Consider the following 24,399-nt stretch of genomic DNA (forward strand, 5'->3'; position numbering starts at 1 on the left):
GAAGTCACAGAGGACATTCAGCTGCTCCACAGCTACCTGGCAACCACACCCACATGATGGACTGGGCACTTCGCTGGTACTTCACACATACACTTCCCCTCCTTTTTCTCATTTAGAGATTCCAATTGTTGTATGTGTGTGTGAGAGAGAGACTGGGGCAGGGTCAGGTGGGGAGCAGGTGGGAGAGCTTCCTGCAGAGGAAATAAACACCTTGCTGAGTGTTGCAGAGCTGGGATCTGGGCACAGGTTCTGCAAGATCACAACGGTGTGATGGAAGCACTGCGCTCCTGGACTCAGTGGACCAGGAGGGCAGGCTCATTTTTGCAATGATACTTACTCAAAGGCTAAGTAAAAATTTATTCCAGGGAACGTTTATTCTTATTTAACTTACTTTCCCCTCTTTGTGCCAAGATTACCTTTTACCTTTGTGCTGGGATAAATATCCTCTTAGAGCTCCACTCAATCTAAACCTTTGTTCTCACAACAGAGGCTTTACTAATGTTTGCAAATATGAAATTAAAAATACTCTTAGAGGTCATCTTCCTTTTAGTAGAGTTTTTCAACAAGTTGTTACTTATTTCTAGGTTTATTACTCAAATGATTTATAAACTTAACTTGAAAAAGAATTTGATTTCCTAAGGCACGAACCACAAATACTAAAAGAATTTACAAAACACACAAAAAGTTTGAATTCTCCTGTGTTTGGCTTTTGATGGCTCAAAAATAATAAGATTTGACTTGTTTCACAGATCCTTTTTCTAAAAAAATCTCTTACCCCCACCCCAAGAAACTGTAACACCCAGGTTAATTTCCTGCAATAAGTAGTCATTTAATTAAAGAACAAAATTAACAGGAATCGAAATGTTGCAGCTGTATTTTTTGTTAGACATTATATAAAAAAAGAAAAAGTATAATACAGTAAATCATTTTGTATAACAGGAACTTAAAGAGTTCTCTAATTGTGATGAGAATAAAAAGGTCTTTTCCACATGGTACTGAAGACACTGCGTACATGTTCCTTGGTCACAGCCTCAGTGTGGTGACCCTGCACACGCACGTCACCATCCTCGGTCACACCGCAGAACTGCAAAACAAGGCGGGAAGGCAAACAACAGTTTTCTTCAGGTCGAGTCCCTGGGTCTCTTCTGACCCCAACAGTTGACACTCCTCAGGCCCCAGAGAGTGAAGGGTGTCCTCTGGTCATCCTCTCACAGGTGAGCGTGGCCAGGATTTCACCTGTGTGTGTGGTCCTGCTTCTCTGGCAACCACAGCAGGTAGTCATGAGCTGAACTTCAGGAAAGCTCCCTGATGAATGTTCAGTGTTGGTATCAAAAATTAAGCACAATTCTTCTCAGAAGAAAATCTCTATGGCCTGTGGAATCTAGAAATTGTAAAAAGACAAGGTCATACATATCTAAGTTTAAATTGCCAAAAACTTTCCACAAATTACTCTGTTGCTATTAAAATCTTCGTGGAAGTCCAACGTGTAAAACATGAGGATGGACCTGCCTGGGTTATAGTGGTGTACAGCCCCAGAGGGCACCCACCGCTCAGGCCCCATCATAACACAAAAGGAGTCTGATGGTGAATTCTTAAGCCTAGCTAAAACTTGGCTTGAAAACTGCTAGGTAGGCCCTTGAAGTTCACAAAAACAGCAGGGCTTTGCTGAACCAGCAGAGGTAATGAACTGATTAACAAATGATTGGATATTATTGTAGAGTTATAATTTTGTTCTTGTAGAGTTGAAAATGTGTTTGTGGTACTGTTTAATGCAATTAAAATTTCATATCACTAAAATCATTGCTCTTTTAAAAGCTGACATTAAATGCTAAAATGTGGTATAAAAATCTTAACATTTCCTGATGTGTAAGTTTTGGGCTCACTCTTAAAATTCTGTCATCTAAAAAAGCTATCAAGGACTTATGAGAGAAAGTACATATCTTTAGTAAATGTCTTTAAACAATGTATAAAGAGAAATGTATTAAATATTTTCACATTACCATACATAGAATATGCAGTAATTACATCTTTTTTCTGTAACACAGGATTGAACATTAAAAATAACTGAATATTTTACAGAGAGTGTTTATTTCCTAAATACTTTTTAGTGGTCTGAACACTCAAAAGTAAGATGATTTATTCCTGCCCCAAAATGTGCCAGTCATGGGGGAAAACCTTAAACATCTTTAAACAAACTACTTCCTTCATTTTTCCTACTTTTCCAACCTCTTCTTCCTCCCTTGATATATACAAAGTCATCTGTCTCATAGGCAGAATTCTGTTTGCCTGCTTTCTATTCCATAGCCACATTGCACTACAAATAACAACCACAGTGGCCACTTTGTGCCAAACAGAAAAGAAAAGGAGTCCACTGTTTTGGTTTAAGGCAGTATCTCCATTCAGGATTTCCTTTCTCTTTGTGTCTGGGGCCTGAGCATCTCTAGACCAAGGGAGAGATGACAAACAGCTGGTGCAGGTGAAGGCTTGTGGCATCAGGCAGTCCTTTGAGGATAAACGTGTGTGAGAACCTCATCATGGCTCTTCATGGACAGGAAGGGGAAGTGCCGGGGGAATATGCCACTTGTGAGCACTGGCATCAGCGGGCCAACCCGTGCCACCCCTGTTTATGGGTGTATTCCCCTTGTATGAAAAGTCTTGATTATGGAAGAATCAGCCATATCCCCATTGGGATATATGCTCCCTGGAGATGGGACCCTCCTTTATTTATAGCTGACTCGCAGCATAAGAATGGCACACAATACCTATTTGCTGAAGGAACAAAGGCTGTTTGGAAGAGCTTTGGGGGAGCATGAGCTTGTGTTAAAGATGTGAGTATAAAATAAGGTGGGAGACAAGTGGGATTGGTGGGGAGAGTAATTTCACAGCACTCCTCTACATATAAATAAATGGGCAGGGGGGCGGGTGCGGGCAGGTTCTGAATATGAGAGAAGGGGAATACAGGCAAATTACCTTCAGTGCTTTGAGACTAGTGTCCAACTCTGTTCGACCCCACAGATGGCAGCCCACCAGGCTCCCCCATCTCTGGGATTCTCCAGGCAAGAACTCTGGAGTGGGTTGCCATTTCCTTCTCCAATGCATGAAAGTGAAAGTGAAGCCACTCAGTAGTGTCCGACTCCTAGCGATCCCATGGACTGCAGCCTACCAGGCTCCTCCCATGGGATTTTCCAAGCAAGAGTACTGGAATGGGTTGCCATTGCCTTCTCCCAATATCTAAATACACATTAACTACTTAAATAAAACTATGTGTGATACTGTTCTACATCCCACCCCTCACCAAGTGTTAGTCCCACAGTCCTGTCCAATTCGTTGTGACCCCAAGGACTGTAGCCCAGAAGGCTCCTCTGCCCATGGAATTCTCCAGGAAAGAATACTGGAGTGGGTAACCAGCCATTCCCTTCTCCAGGGGATCTTCCCAACCCAGGGACTTGAATCCAGGTCTCCAGCATAGCAGATGGATTCTTTGATCATCTGTGCCATCAGGAAAGCCTGCCAAGCCCTATGTGAAACCACAGGAACCAATAGCACTTTCAATTGAGTTGCATTCTCTCTGTTCAAGACAATTCTCTGCAGACATACTGAATTGTTTTTTTTACCTGAACACAGTGATTTGTGACATTTTTATTTTCTCTTAAAAAAAAAATACTGTATTGCAAGTATCATGAAATTCATACAAATAGAAATCTGACCTTGTCAGATGCTTGCTTGATGCATGCACCTCCATTTCATTACTTTTGTATTCATTCAGTTCTTTACGAATTGCTGCCTGGAATTTAAAAACAGCACATTATTTTTCGGGACATTAGAAAGTTAGCATGGGAAATGAGTGTCATGGTTGTGGACTGACAGCCATTCCTAATACTTGCTGACTTTGTTATTTTGTGATAGAGTAAAAAAAATTTTTTGTGCTTAGCATTTAGGCTTTTACTTATTTTTATAGCCCTACCAACCTAGTGCAGAGCTGATGTTCTGGAAGTATTTAGTGAATTTGTTTACTGTGCTGGAGTGGGAATATATCAACCCCCTGCCTTGACCCTGCCCCATCCCCAACCCCGTCCCATGTCACCAGGATACATAACAGATCAAACACATGCTCGGGGCACTTACAAAGTAAGGACCTCAGAACAATGAGTAAGCTTCAGCTTTTGGTGAACTTACTTAGAATTTTGCAACTAGATAATCTAGAAGTTATTCTGACTTCAGGATACATTTACATTTTGTGTCATTTGAAACATAATCTTGTTGTTACATGTGGGTGAGATGTGCATCTCAGTCTTTTCAGGGCTTCTCATCTGGCCCTCCTCCAGCTTCCCAACGCCCACTTTCATCATGTGCGTCTCTCAGATAAACTCTCAGGCCAGGGTAGACAAACATCAGACACAGCTTCTGGGGCAAGGAAAGGCTGCCAAAGGTGCCTGAATTCTCCCTTCACGGCCAGGCTCCTCTGAGCACATCCACCCTGGGCAACCAACTATAGCCTGTTCCAAGAGGATGCAATGCTTATGTGCATTCATGTATAACCTCACAGACTCGCACTCAGCTTATGAAGACAGGGACCCATTAGCAATTTCAGCACATTCATTGGCTGAATGTATATGTTCCTCTCCTTTCGGGAGGCTTTAAAAGTTCTGGAAGTCACTCAAAGTGGGGAGATAGGAGAGACTCTGTAGACAGAGGCTCCCGGGTCTAAGTCTTGCCAGTCTTTCCCAGTCACCTGTTCAATGGCACCTCTACAGGGATAATAGCAACACCTCTCTCTCAGGAATATTTTGGAGGATTAAGTACCTGGCAGGCTGCCCCTCAGTCCAAGCAGCCTGAGGGCTCTTGGTGGTGGTTTAGTCACTAAGTTGTGTCTGACTTTCAACTCCATGGACTGTAGCCTGCTGGGATCCTCTGTCCATGGGATTCTCCAGGCAAGAATACTGGAGTGGGTTGCCATTTCCTTCTCCAGGGGATCTTCCCCACCCAGGGATTCAACCCGGGTCTCCTGCATCGCAGGCAGAGTCTTTACTGACTGAGCTCTGAGGGAAGCCCATTTGGTAACAACCAAAAATGTCCCAGTCATTTCCAAATGTCCCTAAGGGCAAAACCATCCCCTAGTTGAAAACACAACCCTAAGCCCAGGTTCTATTTGTGATGCCACATCTGGCCAAGCACAGCCTTTTTTTTTAAATATAAATTTATTTAATTGGAGGTTAATTACTTATTTCAACAGCTGATGGTGCCCACTGTCTCCTGACACATATACACCCGTGAGCCAACGTACACACGTATGCTCAGTACCTTATCTGCTGCCGACAGTCTCGTCCAGGGTTTGTCTGCCCGTCTGTCATAGTCCTGTGCTTTTGCCACCTCCACATAATCACTGAATCGTATCAGAATTTTTCTGTCTCTCAGTTCATCAACCGTGGGTCTCTGATTAAGCTAAAATAAAAGATCACCATAGTTAGGTCTCATGTGCCAAACTAGCTTTCTTAGTTTGTTCAAGTACCCTGAGCAAACCAGGACCCTTCTATAAATAAATGTAACCTCTGAAGCTGAAATAAAACCCTAATGCAAACAAACAAACAACAACAACCAAAAAAAAACACCTCTAATGTGAAGGGCTTAAATTACACACTCTTAAATGATAATCCCTTCCCTTTAACACATCTTGTCAAGAGCACTCACACCCCCAGGAAGCTAGTGGTGCCCTATCTACAGCACAGCTCAAGGAAAGCTGGATGAATTATCTAAGGAAAAATTTTACAGCACCAGCTGCTGCTTTTCAACTATCATTAGGTAAGATTTTCCAAAAAAAGCTACTGATAAAGTTGAAATACTAAATACTACTACTAGCACTCAAGCTCAGAAAGGATATTCTATTAACTTCAAGTAGGATGAGAATTTTTTATTATTTTATTATTATTATTACAGAATACAGTAGAGAAAGGAACACCAGAAGACCTGAATTTAGAGATGGTCAGGGCTTTAGAAGAAAACCAAACTTTACAGACTTGCTACCTATATCAGCCATAGTACATTTTGACTTAACTATTTGACTCTCAGACATAAACCCTTGAAGCTAATGAAGTTTTCCATAGTCAGGAGTTTCTAGACAAATAGAAGGAACCAAAGAGTGTGAAAGGTATACTGACACACTGATATCCAGGCATGCTTTGCTTGAGCACTGTGTAAAGAGCGCAAATAAATGGAGAGCATGCCAGTCAGCATCTGACTTCCTGGAAACAAACGGCAACGCCATTGAGGCCACACGGCTGCAGTCATGTACTCCATGGCTGGGTGAACGCATAGTCCACAGGGACATCAGTCACCCCCAGGTCGATGCAAAAGGCACTGCTTTTTGACTGTCCAGTGAATGAATTCACTGTTGCCCAAGAAGTCACAGGTCAGCATCACAGAGTGATGGCCTGCATCACCCATCTCAGTCTTTCCTACCTTAATATTCAGGAAAGAGATGCTTAAATGATCATACCTTTCTTGTCAACCTTTGCTTGATTTCTCTTCTTTCTTCTTGCTCTGTCTGATCATTCCTTTCTGTGAAAGATGAAAACAAAAGAAGGGAAAAAACAAAGAAGCAGGTTGAGATGTTCTCTTTAGCAAGGACACGTGCTCAGATCTGGACATTTCTGGAGGCTACAGGTGTAACAGGAAGGACACCTGACAGGTGACACTTTTTTCCATATCATTGCACTTTGCCAATCACTGCTCAGGAAACTATGCTCTCATTGTTCCATAGAGGAAAGTTTTCCCATCCTCACAGCCTGGTTCTCCTGGGCCCTTTTCTGTGTTAGAAATAACCACACAGATTGATGCTGGGCATTGATTTGCAGGAGAAACAGGAAGCAATTCTCTCCTAATCAACTATCATCTCTATGTGTATTTACAACTAGGAACATAGATGGCAAACAAAAATTTTTAGTAGGATAAGTTTTATATATATATACACACATATATATATAATATATTCAAGTATATATGAATGAATATTGTTAGAACTGTCACTGCTTTTCCATGTAAAAGGGATTCATAGTTTTAGCCAACCAAGAAGATAAAGAACATTCGCCTCAGATTCTGGGCAACATATGCCTGCCTGGAATTCATATTTTCTGGATATATTTCAAATCCAAACATACCCAGGAACCCAGCTGATTCTCCACTGCAGAAGTGGGACACATGACCTGCCTTTTAAAGGACCCAAGTCTCTCACCAAAACTGGTTTTGCCTAGTGAGTGTCACTATTAACATGCAAGCCGTGTTCACACCTACACTTGGAAGCTAAAAATGGAGCAGAATGCCGAGACTTAGTGTAAAACTAAGCTCTGCCCTGGGGTAAGAGATAATGGATGTCCTATTTCTGGCTCTCTCTGTTGCTAAATAAAGCCTCAGGTCCCCGGAGGGGGCCCAGAATTCTATTCCTGGGAAAGGGACCTCATCTGTCAGCACTCCTAGAAACACCGCCAGGTTTGAGGAAGGGAAATTCTGCAACTCGTCGTTAACATAAGCTCACGTTACCTGCCTTCCTTTGAAACATTTTAAACATCTGTGCATCTAGGAGATTTGGTGTATGGGCATTTAACATACTCGCCATTGTACTTTTCAGTAATTTTCTTTAAAAAAGGAAGATTCATCTTTCATTCAGATGTTTTAGAAAAAGAAACCAATCCCTGTTATGTTCCTTGTTCTTAATCGAAGTGAAAAACCAAAAGAAACCACAATTATAAGCTCTGAGAGCTGATAACACAATTGGAAAAAAATGTGACAATACCACATAGAAGGCCAACCATAAGAGATTTAAATGATGATATGAAACTAATTCTTTAGATTTTTTAAAAAATTTTGGCCATGCCACGTGGCACTCAGGATCTTAGTTCCTGACCAGTAATCAAACCTGTGTCCCCTGCAGTGGAAGCACAAAGTCTTAATCACTGGACAGCCAGGGAAGTCCTATAATTCTTCATATTTCTTAAAAACAGGCCATGAACAAATCCTAAGTACACCCTCCATATAAAAACACTGAAACAAGAGCAGATCTTTCTGTTTTTTAAATTGTGGACAACACCGGCATCATTACAAGGTCATCGGAGCACAGCAGGGGTCTTGGAGGTGCCCGGGGAGTGTCCCCTGCAGGCCAGGTGCTCTGTGGGACGCCAGTTCCAAGGTCCTTCCTGAGAGCCTAAGCCACAGATTCTCTGAGCTCCCCTGAGCAATGGGTTTATAGATCTATTATTTTCAGACTCAGAAAGCCCTGTGCTTTATACAAAACAAGGGAGCCATAATCAGAGCCTCCATACCCAGATTTCCTGGAAATAGTGCCAGTAGCTTGGACAGTCACACAAGAGCCTTCTGTAAATAATGAGAGATGCATTATTGCTCCTAAGGCAGTGGTCAGAACATGGATGATGGAGCCAGGCCACCTGCACATGACCTTCAGCTCCTTCCCTCTGCCAACACTCATGTTAAAAAGTCCTATTACCTTCCGAAGTCTAAGCTTCCTCACTAGGAAGAAGGGAACAGCCATGCAAACCTCACGACTATCTGGTAACAATTCAGCGAGGGAACAGAGGCAAGCACTGAGTACAATGCCTGGCACAGAGTGGGCCCACCTTGGAATGACCACTTCTAATATGACCATATAAAAGAGGGCCACTGTGTCTCGACACTCTCATATCCACAAACGTACAGGCCCAGTTCTAAGTGTTCTTCCAGCATGATCGCAGTTAGCCATGAGTCCCTACTTGAAGGGGAGCAGATACAATGTGCTGATATTCTAAGCCATTGACTCAAAGCAGAAAATGCAGCAAGAGTGCAAGCCAGTGTCAAGGGCTGTGGGGATGACGCTCTAGGCTGGACTATATATAATCAGTCGATCCTCATCTCCACAGAACCAAACCAAACACCCATCTCAAACTAGCACTGACATTCTCAAGGATGCTGCCCAGGGCCCTCGAGTTGCTTCCAACTAAGGACGGACCTGACTGGCTGAGTGGCAAGGAAGGGACTGTCAGGGCCGCAGCAGGGAGCCTGTTTTCCTGCCCTGGAGGTGAGTGCCGTCAGTCCGGGATCCACCTGCCATCTCTGCTCACCAGGCACAGTTCTGATATTCAGGCTTTCACGTCCAAGTGTCTATGTGCAAAGATTAACACAATTAGAAGCCCTTGCTGTTGGGAGGACCTGACCATCCACTAGAGCAGAGAGGAAGTGACCACTGGCAGGAGAAATGGTTCCTGAGAGAAAAGCCTCTGCCCACTCTGGGCAGCAAACCAGGCTGAGGGCAGCCTTGAACTTGCCCCATTTGAGTCTTAGATTACTACCAGAGGGGGCATCTGTGACTGATGAGCTTTATAAGTTAGTGACTTAATTTTGAAAAATTCAAATATTCAGTAAGAGCTACACATTTGTATGTGCCCACCTGATTAAGCATGCTAGCCATGAAAAGATGCTCTTGAAATTCTCAGATATGGCTTAGTTGATGTAATATAGAATAGTAGTCACCATATCAAGTTTTAAAAGACTTTTTTTTTTTTTTCCTGCACTGCTCAGCATGTGGGATTTTAGTTCCCTGACCAGGAATTGAACCTGTGCCCCCAGCAGGGGAAGCTTGGAGTCCTAACCACTGGACCACCAGGGAAGTCCCTAAAACAAAGAATTCATAATCTTAGGGTTTAAATATTTCCAACAGTCCTTAAAGGGGGAGTCATCCAGGCAATTAATAAAGGTACTGAAGTCAAGAAGAGGAAGGAGTCAGTTAGGACTCAGCACCCAGACCAGAGTTTCTGTCTTGTACTTTTGGACAGAAGGTCAGCCATGGGACTGTCTTAACTTTGTAAAAAGACGTTCATGGAATGAAAAACCAAATTCAAGAGAATGTCTGCAGTGCTCACTCTTAAGAGAGGAAAACATTTTTAAAATCCAGGCCCTTAGAAAACATGCTATAGAAAATACCTCACAAACTAAGTCTGTTGACCAGATACCTAAGAAGTATCTGGGAAACACCTTTGAAAGGGTTCTACCACCCAAATCCTCAGTGCCTTTAATGAGATGGAACAGTGTTCTCTGCACCAGGGAGGCTCTTCCTGGATGCTGGTACTCAGCACATATTGCAACCACAACCCTCCCTGGGAAAACCCAGGGGATGTGAAGGAGGGGAGGATCTAAAATTGCCAAGTTCTAAGCCACAGGCAACTTCCTAGGCTTCTGTGTTCCTTTGAGCTGCTGCTTTACTCCCCCAGGAGGGAACTACAGAGGGCTGAGCTCTTCCCTGGTAGGTTTTATACTCTGTCCACACCTGCCTGTGATGTCCATGACCATGAGGAGCACTAGTCCCAAATTGCCAAGAACACCTGCTTGAAACCTAGCCTGCCAAAAGACATCATTTCCCTTCCAACTACAGAGCTGACTCATGACATAACCCCGAAGTAGGGACATTTTTAATGATGCCAGGAGAGCTTTTTCCTTTTTAATTTTCAACAGGACTTTGCTGGGTGTTTCAACTTTCCCGGGGGCTTGCTTTCAGAGTTCCCCAGCAGCTCAGGGCGAGGGGAACACAGGAGGGCTCAGTAAGCCTGCAGAGCCAGGTTCCCGCAGCAGCCTCCGTGGCGCACACGTGAGGGGAACCCCAGGGGGCCGCCACTACTCACGTTTTAAGATGTTTCTTCTCTCCAGTTCCTCCACCGCGGGTCTTTGGCTCAGTCGTCTGCGGAAAAACACCAGAATTACATTTTGCACCATGGTGGCTGCCAGCGAATTGCATCCAGGGTCTGTGAGGGTCCGGGGTAGCTGGCGCACCCCTTGAAGATCGCCTCCCAAAAAACAGGAAGGGTGGGGGCTCCTCCGTCAGAGGCAGCCTCTTGCTAGCAAATCGAGTCCAACCCCCGCGCGGGAGGGACGTGGCCCTCTGTCACCGGGCGGCTGGGGCAGCCTGCGCTCCCGCTCCCGCTCCGGACAAGCAGCTCATCATGTCCAGATATGCTGCCGGCCCGGCAGGCTGGACGGCTCCCCAGGTGCGGGTCTGAGATCCAGCCGGGAGATGGTCCCTTTTCTGGGGGCGCAGGGAGGAGCGCGCAGCCGCGTTTCCAGCTTCTATGTCCCAAGCTCCCAGCGACCCGGACACTGGCACTCGCCCCGGTCCTGCTCCAGCCGCGGTCCGGCCTCACCCGACCCTGCCTGCAGGGAGGCGATGGGGAAGCTCCTGCCTCTAGCGGGCGCGGAGCCCAGGCGCGTAGGGAAGAAGCGCATCCAATCCTGGCTGGGAATCTCCTGGGCTGAGCGCGCGCGCCGGCCACGCCCACGGCCGCCCGCCCGCCGCCTGCTCTGCTCGTCCGCTTGGTGAGATAGGAGGACAAATTATCATTTCCTTTTAAATGGCTTCTCATCGAGGGAGTTGGAGGACGTAGCCAAAAAGAAGAAATACATAAATAAATAAAAGGCTTGTCAGGAGAGGGAGGCATAATTAGTCAACATTAATGCCAAGCTCCAATTATTTCTGTAACTCCAATAATGTTATCCCTGGGGCAGAGCCAAAAACGTCCCCACTTCCGGATCCTTCTGCCACTGCAGGGAGGTGACAGGCGGAGCCTCTGAATGCCCACAATGCAGGGCCATAATCCTATTTATAACCCCTGTCCCAGCACAAAGCCCAGGGCCCCCCAGGGCTCAGCTGCTCCTCCCTCCACACTCAAGGCAACACTGTGCTGTCGGACTCCTAGGCAGGCTTTGTGTGTCTGCTGGCTGGTTGCTTAAAATCTTGTCTGCATGTCTGCTGAGACTTCAGCGTGCCCTAAGACAACTCCTGGCTGGCACCCAGGGGATAGGGCCTCCGCTCCCCGGCAAGCAGCAGGCACAAAACCAAGCTGTTTGGGTGGGGCTCCCTCAGCCTGGTCAAAACCCACCAGGTGCTATTTATTCATTCACTAAGTGACTGGGGCGGGTTGGGGGTACCTGCTTTGTACCAGGCACTGTCCCAAGCCCCAGGACACAGTGGTCCTGCCCTTGGAAAACTCAAGTCTAAAGAGGAAGGCAGACAAGCAGCAAGTGAGCAATCATCCCAGCGAGTGGGAATGCCATGGAGAAGAGAAAACAGGGGTGGGGATGTGATGGATGAGGGAACGGGCAGGGGCAAGGGAGGTCCATTTTCTAAGAGACAGCAGAAAAGAAGGAACCAGTCTTGAGAAGCTCACATTTCTAGACAGTGTCTCCTAACTGCTCGGGTGCTGGACTTGGAGATAGCCATGGGGGCAGTGATCAAGGAGGACTTCCTAAAGAGGAAACTTTGGGCAGTGTTGTAGAGAATCCTCACAAGGTGCAGAGCCTGTTGCTTAGGGGCTGCCAGCCGACCAGCTACGATGCCCACAGGGACAGCTGAGGATGGAGACCACGCACCTCCTCAAGCCTGAAAAGTGCCCCAAAACTCTACTCACTTTGCCCCCACGGAGGGCTTTTTCTTGCTGGAGCCCTGTGTTCTCTTCTAAAATGAGGACTAATAATAGATCTTCACAAAGGTGAGAGAACTGAATGAGAAAATGCACAAATACACCTGTTATAGCAAGCTTGCTTGGGACAGACATTTCTCAAGAAAAGTGTGGATATCTCACCACCAAATCTCCGCTGCTGGCTCTAGGCGTGAAGGCAGACCTTCCAGGGTGAGGGCCACAGCAGGCCCCCAAAGCACCTCCGAATGGCCCAGAAGGGGCCGTCCAGCAGCTGTGAACAACATGCAGCCTGCTGGATTGTCAGCAACCTGCCCCTCTACCCAGAGGGAGCCCAGGAGCCCACAGCTGGACTGCCAGCCAGAGCCACTCCTTGGGGGACCCCAATCACAGGGAAGCGAGTACTGCGGGTCCAGAGTCCCCATTTGGACTCACACCTACCTGTACCTGACACCCCCAGCTCATGAGACTGAGAACTAACTTGGGTTCACCAGGCCTCTTGTGTCAGAAGTTTAGTGAGCACAGAGGACACGCCCTGGGATATGGGATATGGTGGGAAGAAGTCAGACCCAGCCCTGCCCTCAGGGAGCACAGGCTCTAGAGGGGTCAGACATTCAGTCCGTTATCACACAAGTCAGTTGGTCAGTTCAGTTGCTCAGTCTTGTCTGACTCTGCAACCCCATGGACTGCAGCACACCAGGCTTCCCTGTCCATCACAAACTCCCAGAGCTTGCTCAAACTCGGGTCCATTGAGTCGGTGATGCCATCCAACCATCTCATCCTCTGTTGTCCCCTTCTCCTGCCTTCAATCTTTCCCAGCATCAGGGTCTTTTCTAATGAGTCACATTAGTCACATTAGGTGGCCAAAGTATTGGAGCTTCAGCATCAGTGTGAAGTTACAATACAAACCACCTTGCATTTCCATAGTGACCAGCACTAGGAGGAGGAGCCTACAGCATCATGATAGCCTAGCGGGTAGCTGGACCGACCTGGACAGATAGAAGGCCTGAGAAGCTGATGTTGAGTCAAGATCAGAAGGGTGAGTGGGGATTGCTGAGCCCGGAGGGAGGGGAGGAACACAGGTCCTGAGATAAGAAGGTCTCCTAAGTGTCACTGGACTGAGTGGAGATGTGTGTGCACCTATGGGGCAGGGGTCAGGACTCACCCACCCTGCAGTCTGGATCTCTGGAGCCCCGAATGTGCTGAAGGGTGTGAAGCAGGCAGGGCGGAGTGGAGAGGATCTGTCTTTGGAAGCACCTCCAGACTCTCCTGGACTGCGATCCAAGGAAGGACAGTGCAGAACCTGCCCACAGGAGACGTGGAGCTGCCAGGGGTGGGGTGAGGGGGAAGGATCCCCATCAGACAGGAACCTCCGGGAGCCAGGCCCACAAGTGGTCAAAGGCCAGTGAAGTGTTCCAAACAAGGGGGAGATATTGGCTCCAGAGTAAGAACAGTGCAAACTACAAATTACACAATACACATTGGACTAAATACATATTAAACACAATATTCCATTCATTTACTACCTGAGACTCGGCTCCACTATCCATGTGGGAATGGGGCTTCCCAAAGCAGGAGTGGCTACAACCTTAATGTCAAGGTCACTCAAGGCGATTATGCCCATTTTACAGATGAGATCGGCGGGGCTCAGAGAAACAAACTTGTAAGCAGGTGTTATTCCTCATGTAGACCGCAGAGCCTGGCACAGACAAACATGCCTGGCTTGAACAAAGCAGCAAACCATGGGTGCCGGTTCCCCTCCCTCCATGTGACACCTTTTTGGTGTGGCCCTGGAGGGGTGTTGCTAAAGCATCCTTGGAGTCTCAGTAGCAGAGGGCTCTCTAGGACTGGTGAAGACATAGCCCCAGGCTGGATGCACTTTGGGGGAGGGGCGTGGCCTCAGCCAGAGGAGGGGCGGAGCCTCGGGAAGGCAGGGGAGGAGCCTCGGGAGGGGTGGGCAGGGTCAGCACCCTGAGGGATTCCCCAGCTCTGCCCACGCTGTCCGCTCCCTCCTGATTCAGAAGCTGCTGCTGTGGGTGATGAGCAGGTGCTGCCTGGAACTGGGTGAGCCACAGTCTATTTCTGACTCTCCCCTCTGAGAAAGCACAAGTGTGGCAGCCAGTTACAGCACTGCGTGGGCGTGGGAGCGACACCAAGAAAAGAAACCAGGAGAAAGAGAGGCACCTGCCCATCCTCCCGCCCCATCCCTGGCTGGTCCCCACCTGTGCACACAGGAGAGGGAGCCCTCCCCTCCCTCCAGGGGGCCGTGGGCAAGACAGCAAGACCACACGGAGCAGCCAGGCTGGCCTGTGCATGAGGTTGGCTGCCCTGGAGGCTCACCCAGACACAGCGGACTTCTCCTGCAGGAAATAAGCCTTTTCTGGGTAAAGCCCCTGAGATCCGGGGGTTTCCCCTGAGGCACAGCTGCACCTAATCTAGTACACGAGTGCACGGCTGGCCATGACGCTGGCCCGGTCTCCCAGGGCACCGTGCAACCGAGGCCAGAGCCATTGCCCCCACCTTGCTGCTCACAGCCAGGTCCAGCCTGGAGCCTTCTCCAGCGCGGGATCAGGGCTCCGGAGCCTCGGAAGTCGTATGCAAGCTCCCCACTCCCTAAGCCCACCTGGGGTGAGGGGGGACAGCCTGGTCACCAGCCCCATCAGATGACCATGGTCCAAATCCAGCCAGCAGCCTCATCGCTGCCCCCATGATACTTTTTAGAATGTGAATATGAAGCAAAAGTTAATCAAATCGGAGTTTTCACTCTTAACAACATCAGCTCCCCTTGAAGACATGGGAGAGCTGGCTCCTCAGATCCATCAGCACCCCTACCCCACCCCTAGCTCCATAGAGCAGCAGCTGGGCTGAGGGGGCACTTGGCTCCTCGCCATCCCCATGGCCCACACCTCCCAGTGGCCTCGCTCCCCTGTGGACATTCCACCTGCCTCACCATGGGACCAGGCTCCTGAGTGAGTGAGGCCCCAGGAATCCCCTCCTTGTCTTGAGGACCCTGTGACCCCCTTCTGCCTCCCATACACACTGGACGGGAGTGGCTGCATTCCCGGGAGCTCCAGGCATGGTGGGAAGGTGACCTGAGGACAACAGGTCCAAAGCTCAGCTCTGTGGACAAGTGGCCCTGGCTGGCCACCCAAGGGAGCATCCGGCAGCTGGTGTCTCCCTCAGGGAGGCTCAACACACAGTCAGACTCTTTCCAGGCACACTCGTCTCCATCAGTTGCCTCACACAGTCTATGGGCACAGGCCAGCTCCTCTCTCTGAGCCTGTTTCCTCTCCTAAAAGGGACTGATGACAATAGGCACCCACTGGGGTTGCTGTGGGGTAAGAGAAACGGCCCGAAAAGCACCAACCAGGTGCCTGGCACTCCAGGCCTGTCTATGTCAGTGGCCATGCCTGAATTGTCCTTTGCACACCCCTTCTTGAGAGTCCCTTGGACAGCAAGGAGATCAAACCAGTCTATTATATCCTAAAGGAAATCAACCCTGAATATTCATTGGAAGGATTGATGCTGAAGCTCCAATACTTTGGCCACCTGATGCAAAGAGTCGACTCATTGGAAAAGACCCCGATGCTGGGAAAGATTGAGGGCAAGAGGAGAAGGGGACGACAGAGGATGAGGATGGTTGGATGGCATCAATGGACATGAGTTTGAGCAAACTCTGGGAGATAGTGAAGGACAGGGAAGCCTGGCGTGCTGAAGTCCATGGGGTTGCAAAGAATCAGACAAGACTGAGTGATTGAACAACAGCAGCATCAGACAGGAACTGAGCCGCAATCTCGCTAAGCAAGGCAGAACGCCTTCCTGGAGAGGAAAGCCGCAGTGGCAGACAGACAGCTCTCCGCCCCCAGGGATGCCAGCTATTTTAGGAGCTCCTCCCTGGGAATACCATCCTGTTCCGCCACCAGCCTTGAGTCACCAAGGAGGATTTTGGTGTCCCTGCCTGGGACGGGGTTCCCCAGCAGGTGGGAGTGGGGGGCGGTGCATCTCCCTCCGTAGTCATCATGACTCCTGAGCCAGACATGTGGCTCAGGAGAAGACAGCTCATCTTTTCCCACAGATGCTGTCCAGGCTACGGGACCACCAGGGACACCAGGATGGGCGGGGGAGAAAGAATCAGGGAGGGGAGCCCTCTCCAGGAGGTAACATGAAGACGAGGGCATGGACAGACCAGAGCCGGGCTGCAGGCTCTGAGGAGTACAGCTCATCCATGCTGGGAACAATAGACCCCCAGACCTTAGCCCCCTCTGTCCTTGCAGTTACCTTGGTGAGGATGAATTATCAGCCCACTGAGGGTTTATCCAGCGAGGTGGTGACTGCTGGTCCCCCATCATGGCATCTTACAACCCAGGAACCCCCAACCCCACCTCCTCACATGTCCCCATTGTCCAGCATCTGTAACTCAGAGGCTGGTGCCCACTGTCAGTCATACACTCATCCCAGACCCCAGGGCCACCCTCTGTTCCTCTGGCTCCACACTCCCAGCCCCCAAGGATCTCCAAGTCCACTGGGTTCTAGAGCCAATACCTCATATGTCCATCTGTCTCTCCATCCCCAGGCCACCAGCCTCTGCCAGCCCCCAGCTTCCTTGATGCCCCATGGCAGCAGGCTTGTCCTGTTTCTGAAACATGACCCCCCACTCCCACCATGACCTCAAACCTGGGGTCCCCATCAAACTCAAGACAAGCCCCACAAGGTCAGCGAGTCTGCGGGGTCCCCTCCCCAGACTCTGTGCACCATGACCCTCACACTGAGCTGCCCACACTGCCTCGCTCAGGCACAGCCATCCTCTCCTAACTCATGGCCACAAGCTCAGATGCTGCACCCTCCTTACAACAAGAGTTTGGTCTCATTTCCCTTACTCCAGTCCACCAACACGCATACTTTTTAAAAATTGATGTGACACCCAGCTGTAACATGTAGGAGGAAGAAGGGAAGTTTTAATCCAATAACATCCATTCAACACATAAGTGTTCAACAGGAGCACATCAGGTGATGTGGTGAAGGCGGATACACAAAACAGTCACCATGACAACAACATCAACTACAAACACAGAGAGAGCGGGGTCCATGCTGGTCACTCACACACCCATAGAGATGCCACCTTGGGGGAGCTGTTCCTGAAATGAGTGATTCTTGGTAAAGTTCTGAATGAAACAAGGTGTGTCAATTTCCATCAATTTCCAAGACACTTATGCTCAGGGAAACTCAGCGACAAAGCTCTGCCAAATCCATCTGCGTGTGCATGTCCACTACACACCAGGGTTGCAGGCTCAAGTCATACTAATAGCTCTGGCCCCTCCTGTTTGAGTGTCCAAGGGAAACTGTTTGTGTCCTGTTTTTGATGGTCCTGTTTGAACATCCAAGGGGGTGGGGGCAAGTCTCCTGGGCTGGGGCCTGGCTCATCCCAGTGACAGCCCATGAAGTCTCCCCAGTTGAGCCAGGGGCACCACTGGCTTAAACCTTGTGCTCCCAGGCAGACACCTGTCCTCCTCCAGGAAGATCCCCTGGAGAAGGAGGCCCATCTTTCACTCCAACCCTGGGCCTTGGGGTGTGCTGAGTGGGTGAACTCTGGTGACGACTTTTTGGTCTTTACCAAGGTTGCACCTGGGCTTCCCAGGTGGCACTAGCGGTAAAGAACCCACCTGCCAATGCAGGAGACATAAGAGATAGAGTTTTGATCCCTGGGTCGGGAAAATCCAAGGAAATGGCAACCTACTCCAGTATTCTTGCCTGGGAAATTCCATGGACAGAGGAGCCTGGTGGGCTACAGTTCATGGGGTCACAAAGAGTCAGACATGGCTGAGGCAACTTAGCACAGCACAAGGTTACAAATGCAGGTATTTATCCCTTGCCCAACACTTCAGGGTTAAGAGGATGTTCTCTGGAGAGCTCATATGGACACAGTGTGTGAGAGCTAGATTCAGGGCAGAGCTCTGGCATCCACTAAGGGCTTGGGTGGAGATGCCATGGTCAGCTGGCAGTACAGCTCCAGGCATGTGTGAAAAAGCACAAACATGTCTAGATTGGTCCTCCCTGGAAGCCCAGGCTGGTCTCTGGAGCATAAATCATTTCAGAAGATGCAAAATCATGCCACGATTAAGCACTGGAGCTCTAAATCCAGGCATGGCGTGAACTCGAACACCATCACCCCGTCTGTTCACAACCTTCTCGGACCATCAGTCGGTGGAGTTCACTGGTGAGGCCCCGTCCCTGGTTCTTCAGTCAGGCCCTCATCTAGGAGCCATGGTGGAGGTGTTTTGTAGGTCAATGTCCATAAGCAGGTGACAGTCCTAGATGGCCTAGGTGGGCCTGGCCCAATCAGTGGAAGGACCTGCAGAGCAGGGCTGGGGCTCCCTGGTGAAGAGGGAATTCTGCCTGTGGATGCCAGCTTCAGTCTATGCACAGGAGTTCCGGCCCTTCCTGACTACCAGCCCCATTGGTGGGCCAGATCTGTGCTGCCAGCTCCACAACCGCTGCCGCCAACGCCTTGCCATAAATCCCTCAATACACACCTCCCCGGGGCTTCCCAGGTGACTCCACTGGGAAAGAATCTGCCTGCCAAGCAGGAAATGTGGGTTCAATCCCTCGGTCGGGAACATCCTCTGGAGGAAGAAACGGCAACCCGCTCCAGTATTCTTGCCTGGGAAATCCCAAGGACAGAGGAGACTGGTGGGCTATGGTCCATGAAGTTGCAGAGTCAGACATAACTGAGCAAGTAAACACCCCACCCCCTCCCCTGGGAGCTGGGTCTCTATGTCACAGGCACAGCCTCCTTCTCCATTAACAAAGATGACACTACCATGGGGAAAGCTCTCTCGAGTTACCTCCACTGACCTAACCTGGATTAACCAACACTCACAGTCCTTCTGGAAAAGCAGACCCCACTGAGCACATGTGACTGGCATCCCGGGCCCCGTGTCAGCAAGCTGGTCCCTGTCAGGAACACAGGTTCCGTGTTCCCAAACCTATGAGAACCAGGTGAACATGTATCTGTAATTAGGTGATTTAATCAGAATTTAGGCACATTGATTTAAATGATTCAATATGGATAGAAAAAGAAAACGTTCTTTCTAGGAAAACTGAGTTGGCTGCCTTGGAGTCGGTAAAGGTGAGATGCTGAAACACAGCCATGCAGGCACATGTGGTAGAGGAAGCTGTAAACGGTGGGGCTTCCACCTTGGGAACGACTCGGCTTCTTTGAGTCTGATTCTCACTCCTAGACAACGCATCACACAAGAAAGAACACTAATTGTAGAGCCTTCTGCAATGAGAAGTCTTTGATTCCACCTCAAAAGACCGCGGAGTAAACGCACATCTGAATGCCTTAGGTTAAAATAGTGTTCTGAGCATGAACACATCACACTGATCATTCCCTCCTTTAGCCACCTTTGGGGTTTATTACCAGGGCTGTGTACAGAGGAGGGGGCTCTGCTCCCCTCCCTCACGGGTCTGTGGTCTCTTCTCAGCGATGCTCGGCCCCCATGTGGGGAGGGTGTCCACAGAGCACAGGGCAGGGCTAAGACTCGCCTCCGGGAGGTTCCAAACAGCCCCTGGACACTGGCAGCCTCTGAACACTGGCAGCCTCTGATGGGGTGGGAGTGAGACGCGCTATTTGAGATCTATCACGAGTGCTGGTCCCTTACTCAGATTTGGGAAAGTAGAGTGATGCACAGTGCTTCCCGCTGCTGCCTCGGCATGAGGGTCACTGCTCTCCGGTCCACACATTTATGGAGCACCTGCTGGGTGCCAGGTCTTGCCCCTCCCCCTCCTCCAATACTGCATTTCCTGCCCTCCCCCCATCCTCCCTTCCCTTCCCTCTCACCTTCCTGGGGCAGCTCTCTTGGGTGGTGGGAGGCCACCCCCTGCATCCCTCTCTTCGTCTCCCCAACTGGGGTATCCTGAACATCCTGCTACTTCCCCAGGGCCCTGAACCCCAGGCTCCTCCTTGGCAAGATCTCAACCATCCGCTGGGGCTGCATCTCTTGGTTCCTACCCCCACCCAGCAAGTCCGGGAGTGGAAGTCAGGTTAGTACAGTGCCCCAGGCCCAGGGCGGAGGCTCAGCAAGACTGCAGTGAACAAGCAAATATCAGGTGAGGAAACAGCAGGGCAGAGACACACAAACTCCACAAAACTGCCCTTGGTTTAAAAAACGGAAAGGGCATCACCCCACACACCAAATAGTCTCAACAGGAGACAGAACCGCACAAGCACTGCTAAGAAGCCTTGGCCTCACCAGCCTGGGGAAAGAGGAGGTTAGGATCTAGCGGGGGTGAGTGGGAGGGAATATGGGACCTCCACAGTGCCCTGAGCACCTCGCAGGCCACTTCCTGTGTCCCCCACGTGCTGCAGGGACCACACTCTCTCTTGCTTGGCCTCCCTCACCATCCCATGTCCTGAGGGCAGCTCCTGCATCGCTCTTATTCCCTCTTCCATCTTGAACGTTCCGTGCCAAGGGGGGTGCACCAAGGCTGCCCAGGAAGTATCTCTCCTTGAGCTTCAACGTCATTTAGGGGTTACCACTGAGAAGGTTTTCCCGTGGCTCAGATGGTAAAGAATCTGCCTGCGCTGCAGGAGACCTGGGTTCGATCCCTGGGTCGGAAAGATTCCCTGGAGAAGGGACTGGCAACTCGCTGCAATATGCTTGCCTGGAGAATCCCTGGCAGGCTACAGTCCACCAGGTCACAGAGCCAGACACAAGGGAGTGACTTCCACCACCACCACCACCAGTGAGGAAGGGACACTGGTGTCTGACCCTGTCGTCCCAGGGGCCCCTCGGAGTCTGCACCCCCCAACCCCAGCTTCCTGCCACCTCTGAAATCTCTGGGCCCAGCACTGGACAATGGGGAACACAAGGCACTTATAAATGCCCACTACAGGGGCTCCAAGGGACTCCCCAGATTGCTACCTCACAGATGCAAGGTTTTCCCCTCACTCGTCCATCTGTTTGCTCCCCCACTTCCCTTCTTCGTTCAGTCTCTCTCACAACAAAATTAGCTTGAACACCAACAGTAGCAGAGACCTCTAGTTACCTACACAACCTTCATTCTCCCCTCTTATGTACATAGCATCAAAAAGCCAATTCTATTCAAGGAAGCCTCTTTTCCAGCTAAGCATAGCCATATGAAGAGGTTCGTGACCAAGAAGCCGTAGGGAGAAGTGTGCCAAAAAGCCTCTAAAGAGAGTCCTTTTGAAGAGCTGACTCAGCTGGAATCTATGTACCTTTGAGAGCTGAATGTGATGTCTGGCGCTCCTGAAGCCATCCTGGACCGTACAGGGTTAAGTGTCAGTGTGAGGATAACTGAGCGGGAAGACAGAGGGAAGCCTGGAACTTCAGTGACTATGGCACAAACATGCCAGCCTGTCTGTCTACAACCATTTCACGAAGCAGGGTGCCTCCAGACCCAGTGTCCAGAACCAGCCTGACTGGGTCAAATCTCAGCTCTAGGACATCCTAGCTATATGTCTTTGAACATCTTACCTACCCTCTCTGAACCACCGTTTCCTAAGCTATGAAAGAGCTAAAACAACAGCATTTACATCTTATGCTTCAGTGAATGCAGGCAGAACACAGTCTCCAGTATACAACCCACATTTAATAAATGTTAACAAAGCTACCCCCCTTCATGGATCACTGCCTTGTCGTGGCAAAGGGGCTTGTGTAACTCAATGAAGCTATGAGCCATGCTATGCAGGGCCACCCAAGACAGACACGCCATAGAGAAGAGTTCGGACAAAACGTGGTCTGCTGGAGGAGGGGATGGCAAACCACTGCAGTATTCTTGCTGCAAGAACCCCACGACTATGAACAGTATGGAAAAGCAAAAAGACACAACACCAGAAGATGAGCTCCCCTCCCCTCCCCGGGTCAGAAGGTGTCCAATATGCTACTAGGGAAGAGCTTGGGGCAATTACCAATAGCTCCAGAAAGAATGAAGTAGCTGAGCCAAAGCAGAAACAATGCTCAGTTGTGGATGTGTCTGGTGGTGAAAGTAAGGTCCAATGCTGTAAAGCAAAATATTGCAAGGAACCTGGAATGTTAAGTCTATGAATCAAGGTAAATTGGATGCAATCAAGCAGGAGAAGGCAAGAGTGAACACTGACATCTTAGGAATCAGTGAACTAAAATGGACAGCAATTGGCGAATTTAATTTAAATGACCATTTATCTACTCCTGGGCAAAAATCCCTGACAAGAAATGGAGCTGCCCTCAGAGTCAACAAGAGTCCAAAATGCATTGTTTGGGTACAATGTCAAAATGACAGAATAATCTCAGTTCGTTTCTAAGGCACACCATCCAACATCACAGTAATCCAAGTCTATGCCCCAACCATTGATGCTGAAGAAGCTGAACAGTTCTATGAAGACCAACAAGACCTTCTAGAAATAATACCAAAAAAAGATGTCCTTTTCATCACAGGGGATTGGAATGCAAAAGATGAAAGTCAAGAGATATCCAGAATAACAAGCAAGTTTGGCCTTGAAGTATAAAATGAAGCAGGGCAAAGGCTAATAGAGTTTTGCCAAGAAAATGCACTGGTCATAGCAAACACCCTTTTCCAATAACACAAGCGACAACTCTACACATTAACATCACCAAATGATCAACACAAAAATCAGATTGATTATATTCTTTGCAGCCAAAGATGGAGAAGCTCTATACAGTCAGCAAAAACAAGACCTGCTGCTCACTATGGCTCAGATCATCAGCTCCTTATTGCAAAATTCAGGTTTAAATTGAAGAAAGTAGAGAAAACCATTAGGCCATTCAGGTATGACCTAAATAAAACCTCTTATGATTATACAGTGGAGGTGCCAAATAAATTCAAGGGATTAGATCTGGTTGACAGCTTGCCTGAAGAACTATGGTCGGAGGTTTGTAACACTACAGAGGAGGTGGTGACCAAAACCATCCCAAAGAAAAAGAAATGCAAGAAGGAAAAGTGGTTGTCTGAGGAGACTTTACACATAGCTGAGGAAAGAAGAAAAGCAAAAATCAAGGGAGAAAGGGAAAGATATACCCAACTGAATGCAGAGTTCCAGAGACTAGCAAGGAGAGATAAGAAATCCTTCTTCAATGAACAATGCAAAGAAGTAGAGGAAAATGAAAGAATGGAAAAACTAGAGATCTCTTCAAGAAAATTGGAGATATCAAGGGAACAAATCTTGCAAGGATGGGCATGATAAAGGACAGAAATGGTAAGGACCTAACAGAAGCAGAACAGATTAAGAAGAGATGGCAAGAATACACAGAACTATACCAAAAAAAGTCATAATGAGCCAGATAACCATGACGGTATGGTCATTCGCCTAGAGCCAGACGTCCTGAAGTGTAAAGTCAAGTGGGCCTTAGGAAGCATTACTGCAAACAAAGCTAGTGGAGGTGATGGAATTCCAGCTTAGCTATTTAAAATTCTAAATGATAATGTTGTTAAAGTGCTGCATTCAATATGTCAGCAAATTTTGAAAACTCAGCAGTGGTCACAGGACTGGAAAAAGTTTTCATTTGAATCCCAAAGAATGACAATGTCAAAGTTCAAACTACCTTACACTTGTGCTCATTTCACATGCTATAAGGTTATGCTCAAAATCCTTTAAGCTAGGCTTCAGCATTGTGTGAACTGAGAATTTCCCGATGTAAGAGCTGGGTTTAGAAAAGGCAGAGGAAGCAGAGATCAAATTGTCAGCATTCGTTGGATCACAGAGAAAGCAAGAGAATTTTAAAAAAATCTACTTCTGCTTCATTGACTATGTTAAAGCCTTTGACTGTGTAAATCACAATAAAATGTGGAAAATTCTTAAAGAGATGGAAAGACCAGACCACTTTTACCTGTCTTCTGAGAAATCTGTATGTGGTCAAGAAGCAACAATTAGAACCTTACATGGAACAACAGACTGGTTCAAAATTGGGAAAGGAGTAAGACAAGGCTGTATATT

General features: G+C 48.6%; 1 protein-coding gene across 2 annotated transcripts in view; it reads right to left on the minus strand.

Moving 5' to 3' along the window:
* PHACTR3 (phosphatase and actin regulator 3) overlaps positions 805-24,399 on the minus strand; it is a 205,595-nt gene continuing 182,000 nt past the window's right edge. For both annotated transcript variants that reach the window (XM_018057603.1, XM_018057602.1), the window contains exons 9-13: positions 10,659-10,714; positions 6,494-6,555; positions 5,302-5,442; positions 3,708-3,784; positions 805-1,381 (exon numbers count right to left, since the gene is read on the minus strand). In XM_018057603.1, the coding sequence (XP_017913092.1) occupies positions 1,366-1,381; positions 3,708-3,784; positions 5,302-5,442; positions 6,494-6,555; positions 10,659-10,714 (352 nt within the window). In that variant the 3' untranslated portion in view covers positions 805-1,365. The remainder of the gene's footprint in view (positions 1,382-3,707; positions 3,785-5,301; positions 5,443-6,493; positions 6,556-10,658; positions 10,715-24,399) is intronic.

The sequence above is a fragment of the Capra hircus genome, chromosome 13, assembly GCF_001704415.2.
Source record: "Capra hircus breed San Clemente chromosome 13, ASM170441v1, whole genome shotgun sequence".
Taxonomy (NCBI): domain Eukaryota; kingdom Metazoa; phylum Chordata; class Mammalia; order Artiodactyla; family Bovidae; genus Capra; species Capra hircus.